The 16652-nt window shown below is 44.9% G+C and overlaps 2 protein-coding genes and 1 pseudogene across 3 annotated transcripts; 2 read left to right on the forward strand and 1 right to left on the reverse strand.

Moving 5' to 3' along the window:
• Positions 1 to 521: 521 nt before the first annotated feature.
• Positions 522 to 5353, reverse strand: LOC6031240 (putative oxidoreductase GLYR1 homolog). Of its 2 annotated transcripts, none has more exons than XM_038253960.1 (8): positions 4902 to 5353; positions 3502 to 3627; positions 3058 to 3439; positions 2468 to 2968; positions 2265 to 2405; positions 1988 to 2201; positions 1840 to 1929; positions 522 to 1777 (listed from the first exon to the last, which is right to left on the reverse strand). In XM_038253960.1, the coding sequence occupies exons 1-8, from the start codon at positions 4940 to 4942 to the stop codon at positions 1578 to 1580; spliced, it is 1695 nt and encodes a 564-aa protein (XP_038109888.1). In that variant the 5' UTR covers positions 4943 to 5353; the 3' UTR covers positions 522 to 1577. The 2 variants fall into 2 exon arrangements, with proteins under 2 accessions (XP_038109888.1, XP_038109889.1); XM_038253961.1 differs by having other exon boundaries at positions 3097 to 3439; positions 4902 to 5352.
• Positions 5354 to 7354: 2001 nt separating this feature from the next.
• Positions 7355 to 8798, forward strand: LOC6031239 (zinc finger protein 771). Its single transcript, XM_001842017.2, has 3 exons — positions 7355 to 7617; positions 7689 to 8518; positions 8584 to 8798. Exons 1-3 carry the CDS (start codon positions 7465 to 7467, stop codon positions 8732 to 8734), a joined length of 1134 nt encoding a protein of 377 aa, XP_001842069.2. The 5' UTR covers positions 7355 to 7464; the 3' UTR covers positions 8735 to 8798.
• Positions 8799 to 14524: 5726 nt separating this feature from the next.
• Positions 14525 to 16443, forward strand: LOC119766438 (annotated as a pseudogene).
• Positions 16444 to 16652: the final 209 nt, after the last annotated feature.

Here is a 16652-nt window from a genome sequence, read left to right on the forward strand (position 1 = left end):
TTCTTTCAATTCAATTCAGTTTATTTCTTTTATTTATATCGACTAACAGTAGTTTTGTGAATGCACTAAATATTTTTTTTGGGGAAACTTTCAACTGTGTATTATTCATTTATTGTTTATTTATGCTATAGCTGTGATAGCTTTTTCTACCGAATAAAAAAATCAATCAATCAAAAATCTCAATGGACGCAAACACACTTTTCTTTTGTCAAAAGATGGAGAAAACAGAAAAATAGCTCGCAGAAAATCTGTTGTCCAAAATCGATGTAGCACTGGTCCAGGTGTCAAGCGATTGCGTGTTGGCCGCCTCCTCGAGCTGTAATGAAAGGCCGTTGTTCCAGATTTTCAGGATCTTGTTCGGATGCGTGTGCAGCTTTTGGCGGCGAGTTGAAGCACAGCTGTGCCCAGATGGGAAACCGTACGTGAGCTTCGAACGGAAGACCGAGGTACTTGACCACGTCCGAGTAGGGGACTTCGTGGTGCTCACATGCTTCCTTCCATGAGTCAATAAAAGGCAAATGTTTTGAACTTACTTTAAACACGTTTTTCTTTATTACGGTCACTGTTTTCACGAAAAATAGAAATCCATTATGCAGTACAATGTTTGTTGTAGATTTTTTGTGTTTTGCTTTGTTTTCGATAATAGTAAACTAAAGGAGAGAAAAAAATATACGTTTTTATACACAGAGCGTGCTCCTGTTTCCTTCCTCACTCTCTAACCCACTCTGTTTCGACATGCTCCTCCGGTTTTAGTGTTTATTTTTTTTGCTTGGATTTTGCTTTGATTTGGTCCAGTGCAGAACGTTTGAATGGGTTTTTTCTTCTTCTTCGCCTAATCTTTAAACTTTAATCACTAAAACTAGCCGCAAATGTGCAATTAACATTGGTCTTTCAGAACCATCGGGGAAAGTCTCGAAAATCAACGGGGGGAGAGCACAAGAGCAAATGTTTCTACTGTAGTTTTGTTTTTCAGTGTGAGTTTTCCATTTAATAAAACTTATATCAAGTAAAAATATAATATAGGCAACGCGATTGCTTGCGTTTCTTTTCTTACTCTTCTTGCTGAACAACAGGCAATTTAGCTTCCTTTTACTTATTCGCTCTCTCTCATGCCTGAACGTAAGCGGTGTCGCTCAAAGAACTACTAAAACTAGACTCTGTGCATTCCTAGCGTTTGAAATGTGTGTGTTTTTTTTCTTCATGTGTGTTGAAAAGAGGGGGACTTTTGTAAATTTAAGCGCGCGAAATGTGGGCTTTCTTTTTTTGGGGATGGAGGAGGGGGAATACCTAAGTGTAAAGTGAGATGTGTGTGCGGGATTCCGGTTCCGGTCGTCGATTCCTGTGTGTTTTGGTGTGTCAAATCGGTAAAATACCTTCCTCTATCTCGCGCTCTCTCTCTCTCACACACACACACACACGTTTCTCTCTGTCTCGCGCGCATTCGCTACTACTCGGGGATAAACAATAAAAAAAATATAGCTACTAAAAGTAAATCCTTCTCCAAACCGCCCTCAACACCACCTCGCCGGCGTCTCGCCCAATACTCCGTCGTCGTCCTCCTCGGGAACGGCGCGCCGTTAAAACCTTGCCCGCACGTACACCGCACTCGCGTCGTGCGACCCGTACCCGAGACGTTTCGCGTGCTTGTACACCTCGTTGGAGGCGGCCGTGATGGGCAGGGACTGTTCGAGCCCGTCCGCCATCCCCAGGGCCAGCTTGAGGTCCTTTTGCATGTGCTTCAGCGGCTGGTGGGTGGGGAACTCGCCCTTGATGATTGCTACGGGAAGAATCGGACGGTTAGATTTGACGACCTTTGAAGAATGCATGCCGAAAGCTTACCATTTCCCTTCTGCAGCAGCATCTCCGAGGACATGTTGGTCAGCTCGAGCACTTCTAGTACGTCCTTTTGCTGGAGTCCTGCCCGGTCAGCTGTAAAAACAAACCAAGTTACAAATGCGTCCGCAAATTCAATCACGAAGAAGCCTACCCAACGCCAGTCCCTCCGCGATGCCGGCCAGCGTCACGCCGTGGATCATCTGCAGCACCAGGTTCATCTTGGTCGCGTTGCCCACGTCGCCGAGGTAGAACGAGTTGCGCGAGATGGCTTCGAAGCAGGTCTGGCACTCCTCGAACAGCAACCGCTCGCCGGCGGCCAGGATGATCAGCGTGCCCTCCTCGGCCTGGTTCTTCGAGCCTTGGATCTGAACAAAAAGAAGCTAAGAGTTAGAAGCTGGGTTGACGCGAGCTTCGCGTTTAACGCTTACTTGTGCTTCCAGGTACCGGCCACCTTTGGAGATGATCTGCTCGGCGATGTCCTGCGACGTTTCCGGGTCGACTCCGGTCATCTCGACGTAGCCCTTGCCGACGAGGTTAGCGGACATGACGCCACAGTTGCCGAACACCAGCTGAAATTCGTAAGAAGCTAAATTAGATCTTGTTCGAGGAATCGCCCAAAGAAGCGTCTTACATCCTTCGCGACCTGCGGGTCCGACACGCACGAGAACGTCACGTCCGTCATCTCGATCACGTCGGACGGCGTGTCGGCGACCTCGGCGCCCGCCTCCTGGAACTTGCGGCACTTGGTGGCGGTGCGGTTCCACACCACAACCGAGTGGCCCGAGTTGAGCAGGTTCTTGACGATGCCGCAGCCCATGATGCCGAGCCCGAGGAAGCCAAACTTCAGATTCGAGGCCTGGATGTTGCGCGACTGCAGCGCGTTCGACACGCTCGACATGTCGATTTCGGGCGTGGCCGGACGCGCCACCGTTACGGGACGGTTCAGCAGATGTGACACGGGCACGTTGCGACGCACCGGCGAGAAGGTGTCCAGATCCAGCGTCGACACGTCCCCGGAATCGTTCAGTTTTCGCTTGCGCTTCGGCGATGGCGTGCTCGCAATGTCCTCGATGGTGGCTATCGCGGCCTTGGCTTTGTTACCGATGGCGCGGGCCTTGGGCGTTGAAGCGACCTGGAAGAACGTCCGGTTTTAGAAAATTTCCGCTCCAAACATCGCTCACACAAAAATTAAACATAAAAAAACGCAACAAAACAAAGCACCTTATCCGGGTTCAACTTGATGGGCAGTGAGGCACGTACTTTCTTCTTGGCGGCGGACTTTTTGGTCGCCGTGCTGGGCGTCGTCGTCGTCGTCTCGGCCGTTTCCAGCGCTCCCGGCGTCGTCGTGTTGTTCACGCTCTCCGGCTCCTCCTTGCCGTCCTCGCTCTTGTCGTTCTCCGCCTCGCGCAGTTTGTTGAACTCCACGTCCGGATCGGGACGGTTGTCCACCTCGCCCGTGAACAGATGGCCAAAGTTCTCCGGGTTCGCGATAAAGTCCTCGATCTGCTGGACGGCCTCCTTGAAGCCGGCCGACTTGCACGACGACAGCAGCTTCTCCTTGAACTCGTGGTACGGTTTGATCTGGGTTTCCTCGATCCAGGCGCTGCGGGGAGAAAAAAGTTGTAAATCTCAACTCAGTGGGAAGAGCGAAGCAGTGGTACTTACTAGTTGTTGGAGCCAAAGAAGAAGATACACCGCACCGGGATGTTCTTTTTGACGGCGATGCGGCGCAGCTCTGGCGGGGGCTGCGAAATACGGCCCGGCCAGGGCGAGAAGCCCTTCATCTTGGCCCTGGAAGAGAAGACAAAAATGTTAATCAATGTTCAAGCTGAAATCAAATGTTTTGCAACTCAGTTTAATTTAAGAAAAATTACATGTTTTGTTTTAGTATACCATGCAAAAACACATGGTATTTAAAAGAATCAAAAATTTCTTACAAAATCTCAACACGATCAAAAAAAAATTTTTTTGCAATTCCGTCGTGAAACTACTTACTTTTCCTGTCATTCTTGAACGACGAAAAAGCCTACTTTTCTGTACCAATAATAACAGTATCGAATAGCAACACTTTTCAAAATAAATGCTGAAAAGTTCTACTTTTCAGCACTGAAATGGGTGCTGAAAAGTTGAACTTTTCAGCACTTGTTTCGAAAAGTAACACTTTTCAACATTTTTTTGATTCAAACGACTTATTGACAAAATACATGAAAATTTGGCTTAAAATTTCACTCAATGGGTGTTTTTCGGAATTGCAAAAAATGTTGTATGGAACTCGTTGCAAAACTTGATTTTTTCAGCACTCTTCGTATTTATCCAACTCGGTGAACCTCGTTGGATAAATGTACGACTCGTGCTGAAAAAATCCTCTTTTTGCAACTTGTTGCATAAACTACTATTTTATTATCTTATGAAACCTCTAATATCTACAACCTAGAACTTTAAAATAATTATATTAATTTTGGACAGTTAAAAAAGTCCTCATCATCTAGATGCTTCACCTATCGTTTTTATAGCTAAAGAAAATTCGCTTAATTAAAGCAACCCTTCGTAAAAAATTATGCCATGTTTGCAAAAGTAAACAAGTTTGGCGCCCAATCGCTGCTGCAGTAACCATCACAGCAAGCCGACGACTGATGCGCTGCTGAGTGCACTTTTCGTGACGTCATCAAAGTTTCAGTCCTGCCTGACTCCACCCCTGGCGCCTTCTTCCTCCTCCTTCTGGAGGAGGTGACAGAAAGCAGGTATAATTTCAGCCAGATCCTGATCTCTTATTCGAATTAAACTAGGTGAAAAAGTTGCTTCTCTAGATTAAGATATAGGATCTTAAAAGTTAATCCAGATTTCCAATGGGAAAATCAACAAATTTTCAGTTTTTCCTTCCCCCCACCAGCGACGCAAAAGTGAGGTTAGGTTTCGCTTGCCACTGACATCTCCCGCTTCTTTCGAAGCTGTTTTTTTTTTTCAAGCTACAAAACTTGACGGAATCCTCGTCGTCCCGCTGCGAAGGGCCCCCACCAAGAACTCGAACGAACCATCAAATTACCACCCCCGGCGGGGACACTTACCAAACCAGATCATTGATCGCGTATCCTTTGCTGTCCGTCATTCCGACAAGCTTCCAAACTCAACCTTCCCGAGTGGCAAAAAAACGCCAAAACTTGTGTGCCACTAGCGTTGCGTTATCACCGTACGACTTCTTCGTCGTAGTCGGTGCTAGCCCTTCTTCTTCTTTCGGCGACTCCGTCGAATTCTGTTCCGCCAACTCCCGGCGACTCTGCTGCTCCTCACACACAAGCCAAACTATCTCACAGCTTCCTTTGATTAGCCCGCAAACGTTCAATCGCACTCCAAACTGCCGCCAGGTTCCTGTCCCGGAGAAATTTGAGAAGGAAGCCCCGCAGAACGGCTAAACCGACGCGCTCTAAAAGCTGAAACTGTCGAGTCTCCGCGGCTGCCGTGCGGAGAGGTTGCTGCTGCTCGCTGCGATAATGAAAAATGGCGGACTGTTGGTTGTTATGATTTTCGGTCGCGGCTGTGGCATGTGTTTGGTGGGTGCCAACGTTGCTGGATAATAAAAGGTAATGCGGATTTTCCGCTGTCAAAAAAATATACAAAATGCGTATTTTAAGGAAGCTGAAAATCTGACCATTTTCCTGAAAAACTTCACTCTTTTGGCAGGATTTTTCCGTGAGCTTAAATTTAATTAAAATTCAGAAAATTCTATACAAAATCCGTTTTTTTTTATTTTTTTTGGCAGCAGGAAAACCTGCCTACCTTGTTAAATCCACAAACTTTTGGTGGGTGCAACGTTCCCGCTAGGCCACTTGTCAAATTGACAGTTGAAACGTCTGGTGGGTACAATTTGCACGCACACTGCGCGTCGCACAGTCAAAATCGGTTACACTCCAACCCCGATGGTTTGACACCAACTATTGTCAAACGAACTGGGTCACTTTTCAGTTTGACACCCCTTTTACACGGAGTTCACACACACTACTAAACGTTTGTTTTGAAAGTGTGCGTGAGCGCCGTGTAAAAAGTGACAGTTCGTCAATTTTTAGTTTTACTTTGACCAACCAACGGGGTACAAATTAAAAAAGTGTCAAACGAAAAAGTGACCAACCACCGGGGGTTGAGTGTATAACAATGATTATAATCGGGTCCTAAAATGAAGTTTAAATTTGTGATATTATTGCTCAAAACGATAAAGCTTATTTTTCTGAGTATAATGACCCTTTGAACGACCGCAAAGGATTTAAAATGGATTTTTAATTGAATTTAAAAAAATAACATCACGGTCTTTCTTGACAGAAAAGGTCCTACACCCTTATCAAAAATCATGATTTTTTGAGTTCCAAATCCCACTTTTCATACGAATTTTTCAGTTCAACCCATATAACCATTTTTATGGTTGTAGTACCTGAACTCAAAAAATCGTATGAAAAGTGGGATTTAGAACTCAAAAAATCATGATTTTTGGTAAGCGTGTACTTGGCAGCTCGTTCCAAGGAGACCATAGTTGATCCATAGAAAAAGGTTGTCTTGTCAATATTTTTTTGCATTACAATGAAAAAAAAAAGTGATCAGAAATGGTTTTCAACCGTGTTTTTACCGTTGTACATAAAAATTGACATAGGGCTTTAGTACCCAATTTTATAATTTTATAATTTTATAATTTTATAATTTTAAAGTTTTATAATTTTATAATTTTATAATTTTATAATTTTATAATTTTATAATTTTATAATTTTATAATAATTTTATAATTTTTTAATTTTATAATTTTTTAATTTTATAATTTTATAATTTTATAATTTTATTATTTTATAATTCTATAATTTTATAATTTTATAATTTTATAATTTTATAATTTTATAATTTTATAATTTTATAATTTTATAATTTTATAATTTTATAATTTTATAGTTTAGATTGTTCAGTATTTTCTGTGCGAAATACGAAGAAAGAAAGAAAAAGTTTACACTGAAACCCCGATTTACACCCTCTTTACACAAGGCTCACACTTACTATCAAACGTTTGGTTTGATAGCAAGGCTGTATATCATAGGTACTCGCGATTTTGCTTTGCATTAGTGTGAGTGCATGGCTCCGTGCCACTAAAACCAAAACAATAACAAACGAACAATAGACCGTGCCAGGAAAACCAAAACATAAACAATGTTAGTGTCAGTGGAGTGAGAGAGTCAGAGATAACGATTTTGACAACCGCACTACTACACACTCAATCGCGAGTACCTTAGGTAGAAAGCCATGGTTTGATAGTAAATGTGAGTCTCGTGTCAAAAGTGACAGTTCGTCACTTTTTTGTTTGACTTTGACCAACTAACGGGGTACACAAAAAAAAGTGTAAAACAAAAAAGTTTCCAACCACCGGGGGTTGAGTGTAAATTAAAACATTCAAAATGTTCAAAATAGTAAAGGTCGTTTACCGTGTGAAATACGTAAGTTTCAGACGCTACCCATCTGTTTTTGTTTACAAATTCAATCATCAGACGTTTAAATTTACAATGTTCGCGCTTGGTGAAAGTCGTAAATAAAAGTTATTTACTTTATTATTTGGCAATAGTTCCAGCATTACGCGCGTTCAATCCATTCAACACAAACAAAATGTCGCTAGATGAATCCATGAAACGCGTCTACAAAAAGCGCAGTCCGCTGTGCCGTTTGTGCCTGCAGGAATATCCCAAAAAACTGATGAACGAAATTTTTGGAAAAGAAGCCGGCTGTAAGAAGGATATCCAGGCTGCCGTTGGACTAAAGGTATTTAATTGGATGTTTCACTTAAAAACAATAATATGTAATGTACATATTTTTTTAAATTTATTTTGTAGCTCCACAGAAGCGATCAAACGATAAGAATCTGCAACAACTGTAAAGAGATGGTGAACGTGATAGTCACATTTCAGCGGATATGCCAACAAAATGAGCAAACACTACTACAGGGCAGCTTCGAAGTCAGCTGGAACTGCTGGAAAGAATCCATCGAACAGATCAACTCGGTACGTTGTTTGCTGGATCAGTTCCAGGGTTCGTCGCCGGTGGTCGCCGTTAAGAAGGAGGAAACGGAGATGTTCGCCGATTGTGGCATGGTTGAGTCTAAAGTAGAGGACGAAGAGATAGATTTGATGCAGCTGGAGATCGAACCGTTAATAACGAAGGTAGAAGTTGATCCTGACAATTGTGACGGGTATTTTGAAGAGGAAGCAAACGAGGTTGAGTTTGATAACGAAGATGATGATGAAGATTTCCGTCCGGATGGCCCCGATTCAGAATCTGAACCGGAACCACAAGCCGAGGAGCGTAAGGTAAAAAAGCAGAAAGCAAAAGAACGATATCGCCAGACCCACAAAGCCAAAAGCGGCAAAGTTGTTTGTTCCACGTGTGGTGAAATGGTTTCTCAGCAGGGTCTGGAAGGTCACATGAACCGGCATTTGGGTGTTGCGCCTTACTCTTGCGAGGTCGAAGGTTGTGAGAGCAAGCTTTACTCCAAGTACGCACTTCAGATGCATCGCCACCATCACAAGGTTGTAAACCAGTACTACGACTGTCCCCATTGCGGAAAAAAGCTGAAAGGGTACAGCAACTGGCTCCGGCACAAATCCAGCCACACGCAGCCCCCCAAATATTCTTGCGAAATTTGCGGCAAACAATTCCGGCGAGGGTTAGAACACATCTTTGATTTGCGGTCAAAGTTTCCCTTTCAACTTTCTTTTCTTCAACTTTTAGTTCTCACTACAAAATACACGAAACTGTCCACACGGGAGTTGCGAAATATCCTTGCGAAGTGTGCGGAAAGCGCTTCACGGTGAAGCACAATCTGGCAGCGCATTACAAGATTCACATGCGAGAGGGGACGTATCCCATTAATCGGGATTAAAGTGTTGAATTGTAGGCAAGTTCATTATACAAGAAATAAATGATAAAATATTTTGGCAACATAATTTTTTTTATATTTGTTTTTTGTTTATTTCGAAAGATAAGGCTATTCTTCATCTGCTGCAACCTTCCATCGGATGAGTAAGTAAAATGTCGGTCCCGGCCTTGGTTGTTAGGCCGTTAAGTCATTCCAGATGTAGGAGTTGTCTCCATGCCATAAGTACAAACAACACACCAAACCAAGCCTACTCCGGTGGAATCGCTGGCGGCGGTTGGACTCGCAATCCAAAGGTCGTCAGTTCAAACACTGGGGTGGAAGGTTCCTTGGAGTAAAAAGAGGTTTGGGTGCTCTCCCCATTCAAGCCTTCGGACTCTTAGGTTCGAGCAGAAACTTGCAATAGAGACCACAAAAGACCCGGGGGTCGTTAATGTGGATGGTTTGATTTTTTGAAGGCTATTCTTCCATATAATATATGATCAAACTACATTAACTCATGACACAAACAAAGTTTTAAAGCTTCCTGGAATCATCTTTATAGTCACTGCTTATATTTACTTATCTATACACCATATAATTTATTTTAATTTTGATATCATTCCTTTTCCTATTCCTTTACCTACTATTACTCTATATCATTTCAAAGTATTTTCAAATTACATAAAATCATAACACTTATAAAACAAGGAATGGAACCAGCTGGAGCGTTTGAGCTTTAAAAAAATAGTAATACATTTTATAGCTTCCTGGAATCATCTTTAGATGTACCGCTTTTATGTATTTATATTTATCTATTTACTATATAATTTATTTCATTTTTTCAGAATTTCAGAGTATCAGAATTTTAGTTTTGACAAAATTACATTATTTTTTTTTTGTTCATATAAGAATACAAATTAGTAGCACCGTTAATGGTACAATTTATTATTTGCCAATTAAATTTACCTATTATTTTAACACTACTAAATATATACTAAATTCAAAATCAATTTAAGATCAAAAGTTATTCCTGAACAAATATTTATTTAAAATTATTAAACTCAAAAGAAATGTGTCTTTTAAAAGTTTTTAAAACAATTTGTTTTTATAGTACATTTTGTTATGTTGAAGTACTAGCCGTTTTTATCAGGCAAAAAAAACACTAAAAAAATCGCTTTATCATCAACATGAATGAACTAAGCCTGAAATCGTAAACATAAAAAATCGTTTTCAATAAAACCAGACATAAAAAAACTACCCCAAAATCATTTATTATTACAACTTATAATAAAATGCTTGATTGCATCCAACTTGCAAATTTTATGTAAGCGTGTAGTCAACATCCATCACACCAAATTGCAGTAACTTTTCAACAAGAAAGAGAAGAGAGAGCTTGCAGAAAAGTACGGGAACGGTTTCACTGCAACTTCTACCTCTCTCACTGCAGAAGTTCTGCCTGAGAGAAAAGTTACTTTTGTTGCAGAAAAGTACGGGAACGCTATGCTGCCATTTTTGTGCTGAATTGCAGAATTCTGCAGTACGGGAATTGTTACGTCTTTCTCCGTACAATTAAATATTAAATAAAGCCGAATTTAATCTGTTCGCTTAGCTCCACGCTGTACTTTATTTCACCCTCCGATCGTTTATGACATTTGCCCATCCCCTTACACTGTTAACCGATTCTACCCAAAACATAACAATCTCCCCTTTTTCCAGCTTGTCTTCTTACTATTCGTCTTCGTTCAAATCCGTTATGTAGTCGTCATATCTCAGCGGCCGCTTGATCTGTCGCCGTGGTCGACCGTTCGCCAGCTTCTGCTTCTCTGCGCGTGTCGACATCGGGACGGATGCCTCTGGAGTCGCCCACAGTTCATCTGCATTCTCGTCCTCTTCTTCGGTGTCACTTCGAGCTGTTTCTGGACTTCTTGGGATACGCTTCACGTGAGACGAATTCCGGCGGTATTGTACTCCATCTGGTGTCTCCAGCAGGACGCTGTTTCCCTCTTTCTTGATTACCTTGACCGGCTGCGGCAGGAATGCAGTGGAGAGCTTGTTCTGCTTCACGAAATTTCTCATCAGGACCTGATCACCTTCAGTAATCGTGGACTCCTTAACGTTGTGCGCCTTGTCGTACTGTTTCTTGGCAGCCGTTCGGTAGGACAGATCTTGGTCTCGAACGGCTTCATCGCTCCTGGGATCGCGTGCGACAAGTTGTGGAATCCAGTCTTTGAATCTTCTACCGAACGCCAGCTCCGCCGGTGAGCGACCCGTAGCCGGATGTGGTGTGAGGGAGTACACGTAGTTTAGTTCTTCGAGGTCGTGCTTCCAATCCGTATGGTTCCGTGCCGAAATTCGAATGCCTTTCATTATGCTTCTGTTCTGCCGCTCAGTCTCGCCGTTTCCTTGCGGCCAGTACGGAGTCGAATGCTTGAGCTGGATACCATACCGCTTGCAAAAATCTTTCATTTCGCTGCTGGAAAAGTTCGCCGCGTTGTCCGCCAGAAGCACTTCCGGGAAACCCAACCGAATGAACATGGGCTTCAACTTCTTCAAGATGTCCGCTGACGTTGTTTGTCGCAAAATTTCTACGACGCGGAAACGGCTGTACAAATCAATGACAACCAACAGCGAGTCCCCCGATGGCAGAGGTCCGAGCATGTCCATGCTCAGTTGACACCAGGGTGCTTGTGGCAGTTCGCGCAACTTCATTGGTTCCGGTGGTCCGGGCAAACCCACAATCTGGCAATCCATGCACGAACGAACGAGCTTTTCAGCGTCCTTGTCCATGGTCGGCCACCACACTTTCGCTCGTAGACGTTGTTTAGTGCGCTCGATTCCTGGATGGCCGATGTGTGAAAGCTCCAGTAGACGCTTCCTCAATCCGACCGGGATGACCAACCGATCGCCGCGCAGAACCATCTCGTTCACCACCAGGAGTTCGTCTTTGAACGGCAAGTACCGCTTGATTGTTTCTGGCCATCGTCCTGTTGAAATCGCTTCTTGTACTGTACGCAGCTCCATGTCCTTCAAGGTTGCATTTACGACCTCCTCCAACGTCATCGCTTCAGGCTTGGCAGTCTCAATGATTGCCATTAGCATGGACTCACCGTGCTGATCGTACGTCGTGCACTCTTGGAAGCTTGGTAGCCGTGAGATTGGGTCAGCGATGTTCGCTTTTCCTGGGATGTGCACGATCCGGAAGCGGAAAGACTGAAGCCGAAGTGCCCATCGTTCGATTCGCTTGCAGGGTCGTTGTTTGGTTTCGAACAGGACTTTCAGGGGCTGATGGTCGGTCAGAAGAAGAAATCGCAAACCTCGTAGGTACATCTCCAGTCGCTCCACCGACCAAACCAAAGCTAGAGCTTCTTTCTCGTTCTGCGCGTACGCTTGTTCGGCCTCGGAAAGCCCCTTGCTGATGTAACAGATTACTCGCTTCTCTCCGTCCTTCTCTTGGATGAGCACCGCTCCCAGGCCAGTTGGACTGGCATCCGCTATCACGATGGTTTTGTCCAGTGGCGAGTAGTAGCCCAAGTTTTTGGGGTTTGCTAGGACGTCCTTGATCTTGGCGAATGCGAGTTTCTGCTCTTTGGCCCAAGCAAAACGAGAGCTTTTTCGCAAGAGGTGACGAAGGGGGGTTGTCAGTGTTGCCAGATCCGGAATAAATTTTCCCAGGTAGTTTACCAAACCCAGGAAGCTGCGCAACTCCTCCACAGTTTGCGGGTCCCGAAATCTCTTGATCGCATCCACCTTGTCGTCTGTTGGTGATATGCCGTCTCCAGACAGCCGGTGTCCCATGAACACGACTTCTTTCCTCCCGAATTCGCACTTCCGCTTGTTGATCGTGGCCCCACTCGACTTGAGCCTGTCCAATACGGCCTGCAGGATGCTGTCGTGCTCCTTTTTGCTCGCTGCAAACACCAAGATGTCATCGATGAAGGTTTTTACTCCTGGCAGTCCAGTCAGAATGCGCTCGATGATGCACTGGAACACTTCTGAAGCACAGTTCAGCCCAAACAGCAACCTTTTGTAACGGTAGCCTTGTTCAGGTCGATTTTGGAGAACCATTTGCAGTTGTTCAGGTGCGGAATGATACTGTCGAAAGTTGGCAAAGGGTAGTGCTGGGGAATGACCGCCTTGTTCGCATCCCGCATGTCTACGCACAACCTCACCGCAGATGCATTAGAGACCCTAAATAGGGAGACTGGTCTAAGCTGGTTAAATCGATCTGGCAACGTATGTTTTGAGCTTGGCAACACTGATAAGTTTTGCTGGGCGTAAAGGCAAATGCTCGTTTGGATACGTCAAACTCGTGTCTGTTTGGGTACGTCAAATTCACTTCGACCAGTCTCCCTATTTAGGATCTCTAAGATGCATCCCCTACCTTCGGTCGAACGACAAGCCTTGAAATCCAAGGTGAGTCTCTCGGTGCTTCTTCGATGATGTCCTGCTTGAGAAGTCTCTTTATTTCTTGCTCGGTTCTCTCGCGCAGCGGGATCGGGATGTGGCACTGCGTCTGTTGCACCGGTTTCACCTCTGGGTCAATCTGGACTTTGGCGACAGCTCCCACTATTTTCCCGATGCGATTTTCGTCTTCATCGTTCACCGCCCACACAGCCGTGTTGATATTCAAGATGCCGAGAGCCTTCGCCGTCTTGCGTCCCAGCAAAGAGCAGCTTCCGTTCTCCACCACGTAGACCTCCGCTTGAGTCACCCTCTCCTTGGTGGCCACTTCCGCCGAGAACATTCCGGTCACTTTTATGGGATGGCCACCGTAAGCCTTGAGCGACTTCTTCTCGTCAGTGGTTTGGTGATTTACGCGCACTTTTTGTTGTTTTAGGTGTTCCCACGTCTGCCGGTTAATCACGTTTACTCCCGCGCCGGAATCCACCACCCAGGTGATTTTCACCCCACCAACAGCACATACAACTAAGTCTTTCTCTCCGCTGTCCGGTTCGGTTGCGAACAAATACTTCACTTGATCCGTGTCAGAGTAGAGACCCTAAATAGGGAGACTGGTCTAAGCTGGTTAAATCGATCTGGCAACGTATGTTTTGAGCTTGGCAACACTGATAAGTTTTGCTGGGCGTAAAGGCAAATGCTCGTTTGGATACGTCAAACTCGTGTCTGTTTGGGTACGTCAAATTCACTTCGACCAGTCTCCCTATTTAGGATCTCTAGTAGGATCGCTTCCGGGCCGCGATTGTCACATTTTGCACGTCCAAAAAAATCTGAAACCCTCGTTTCCACTTCTTCCACCTTGCCGAAACGGTGGATGTGTCCCCTAGAGATCCTAAATAGGGAGACTGGTCGAAGTGAATTTGACGTACCCAAACAGACACGAGTTTGACGTATCCAAACGAGCATTTGCCTTTACGCCCAGCAAAACTTATCAGTGTTGCCAAGCTCAAAACATACATTGCCAGATCGATTTAACCAGCTTAGACCAGTCTCCCTATTTAGGGTCTCTAGTGTCCCCCGGATCGAAAGGTGGAACGTTCGAATGGCTCGCGTCGGCCATCTTGATTGTCCGTTCGTTTATGTTTACGCTTTACAATTTGTTTGGTCACGCGAAACCCGTTTTTCCTGTCGGATTCAACTAAAAATTAACACGAATTTAATCCCCGCGGGTTACTTTCCGCCTCGTCGCCAATGTTACGTCTTTCTCCGTACAATTAAATATTAAATAAAGCCGAATTTAATCTGTTCGCTTAGCTCCACGCTGTACTTTATTTCACCCTCCGATCGTTTATGACATTTGCCCATCCCCTTACACTGTTAACCGATTCTACCCAAAACATAACAGGAATAGACCTAATGATCAAGCTCGAGCGGTCACAGCCCTGCGAAGTATGTTAGATGACATATCGGGCGGCCGTAAAAAAAAACAGCAAGAAGTCACCTGACAAAAAAAAAATGCTAGAAAGAGATAGGAAACCTGATGCAAACAATCCTCCAGCTATCATGTAAACATACTTTGAATGTGTTGGTAAATTTCTGACTAGAAAGCCTTATTCTGAAAGTACTCCTAACCAGACTCCTAAAAACTATCCTTCCATCAAAAATTAGAAAAAGTTACTTCAGTAAAGTTTGATTAAAAAAGATTGTAAATAGAGTTTGCAGCTCAAAATTATATACACTCAAACCCCGGTGGTTGGTCACTTTTTCGTTTGACACTTTTTTAGTTTGTACCCCGTTGGTTGGTCAAAGTCAAACTAAAAAGTGACGAACTGTCACATTTTACACGGCGCTCACGCACACTATCAAAACAAACGTTTGTGTGAACTCCGTGTAAAAGGGGTGTCAAACTAAAAAGTGACCCCGTTCGTTTGACAATGGTTGGTGTCAAACCATCGGGGGTTGAGTGTAGGCTCAAAATCAAGGCCAAAGCCGAGAAAATTATGTGCATACGAGGGGTGAGACACATGCCCTAATTAACTAAAAATAATCGTTGAGTTAATTAGAATTTACAGGTGGTTGATTAGGATTATCGCTAATCAATTAGCGTATTCCTACCCATCAAATTTTATCTTGGGCTGACGGACAAACGTCAACAAGTCAAAACAAACCAGAAACATCACTCGTGGTTGCGGCCGTAAAGCAAACTTTTGGGAGTTTAATTGGCCAACCTGGTTCTGGAACCGAGAACATCACCCCTAGGACCCCCAGAGCTGATTGGAGATCGACGTTGGTATAGGCGGGTAACGAAACCAGACACGTTTCACGGCAACTGGAACGAGGAGGAGGCGGCGGGCCGATTTGCCCAGACGTCGGAGGACGAGCTGAAAAAACGCGTCATAAAAACGATGTTGCCGGCACAGATTCCGCGGGCAGCGGTGGATCGTCGTCGGTGTTTGGTGCGTTCAAGGGATTCGCCGGGGTGACGTCGACACCGGCGGTGGATCCTACCGAAGTAGGAGCCAGTCCATTTTTGCTTCTCAGTGGAATCGCAAAATCTGCGAATGGGACGGCGGCCACAACGTCCGCGCTGGAAACCAGCATCTTTGCCACGACCGACCCGAGCAAGGTCTTTTCCGGGGTTGGAAGCTCGCCGAAGGAGGACACAGCAGGCTCCGCTGGCAAGGACACCGGGGATGAGAGTATGCGGAGAACGCGAAGGCGCTCATTGGATTTCGGTGAAGGTTAAGGAGAATCCAGTGTGCAAGCTGACGCCGATCTTCAAGGATCACGAAAAGTATCTGGATGCAATCGAGAAAAGTAGCTGCAAGGTGGACACAAAGGAGTCAACGGCCGCAAAGCCGGGATTCACGTTTGGAAGAGTCGCGCCAGCGACGACTACAAACACGGCCGCGGCACCGACTCCATTCAGCTTCGGATTTGGCTCGACAAGTTCCACGCCCAGAACGGACTTCATCTTCGCCAACGTGGCCAAACCCACCGAGGACAGCAAGCCGTTCACGCCGGTCAAGGAAATGGACAGCATCTTCTCCAAGCGGTTCAAACTGTTCGTCAAAGCTGACGGCAACTACTCGGACCGTGACATCGGAACTCAAAAAGGTGGACGGAAAGGTACAGGTCTTGGTGCGGGCCGACACCAGCATCGGCCAGATTCTGCTCAACATCATTCTGAACGAGGCGGTCCGGTGCAGGGGATGGGCAAGAACAACGTCATAATGGTGTGCGTTCCGACGCCGGAGACGAAGCCACCGTCGGTGCTGCTGCTGGTCAAGACCGACGATTTGTATGAAACGCTGAACAAGAACAAGCCCAAATAAGTGGTCGGGTCATGGAAAATTGGTTAATGTTTCATTAAATAGGAAATAAATTACTCATTATTTGAAATAAACAGGAAAATGTTCTCCTGTAAAAAGCGTTTTTTCGGACGTGGTCATGTCGCTGTGTCATGTGATCCCACGTTCACTTCCACGACAGTCATCACCACCGCAGAACCTAACCTTCACAGAAAAGACCCGGGCGCATGCTC

This window comes from Culex quinquefasciatus, chromosome 2 (genome assembly GCF_015732765.1).
Source record: "Culex quinquefasciatus strain JHB chromosome 2, VPISU_Cqui_1.0_pri_paternal, whole genome shotgun sequence".
NCBI lineage: Eukaryota > Metazoa > Arthropoda > Insecta > Diptera > Culicidae > Culex > Culex quinquefasciatus.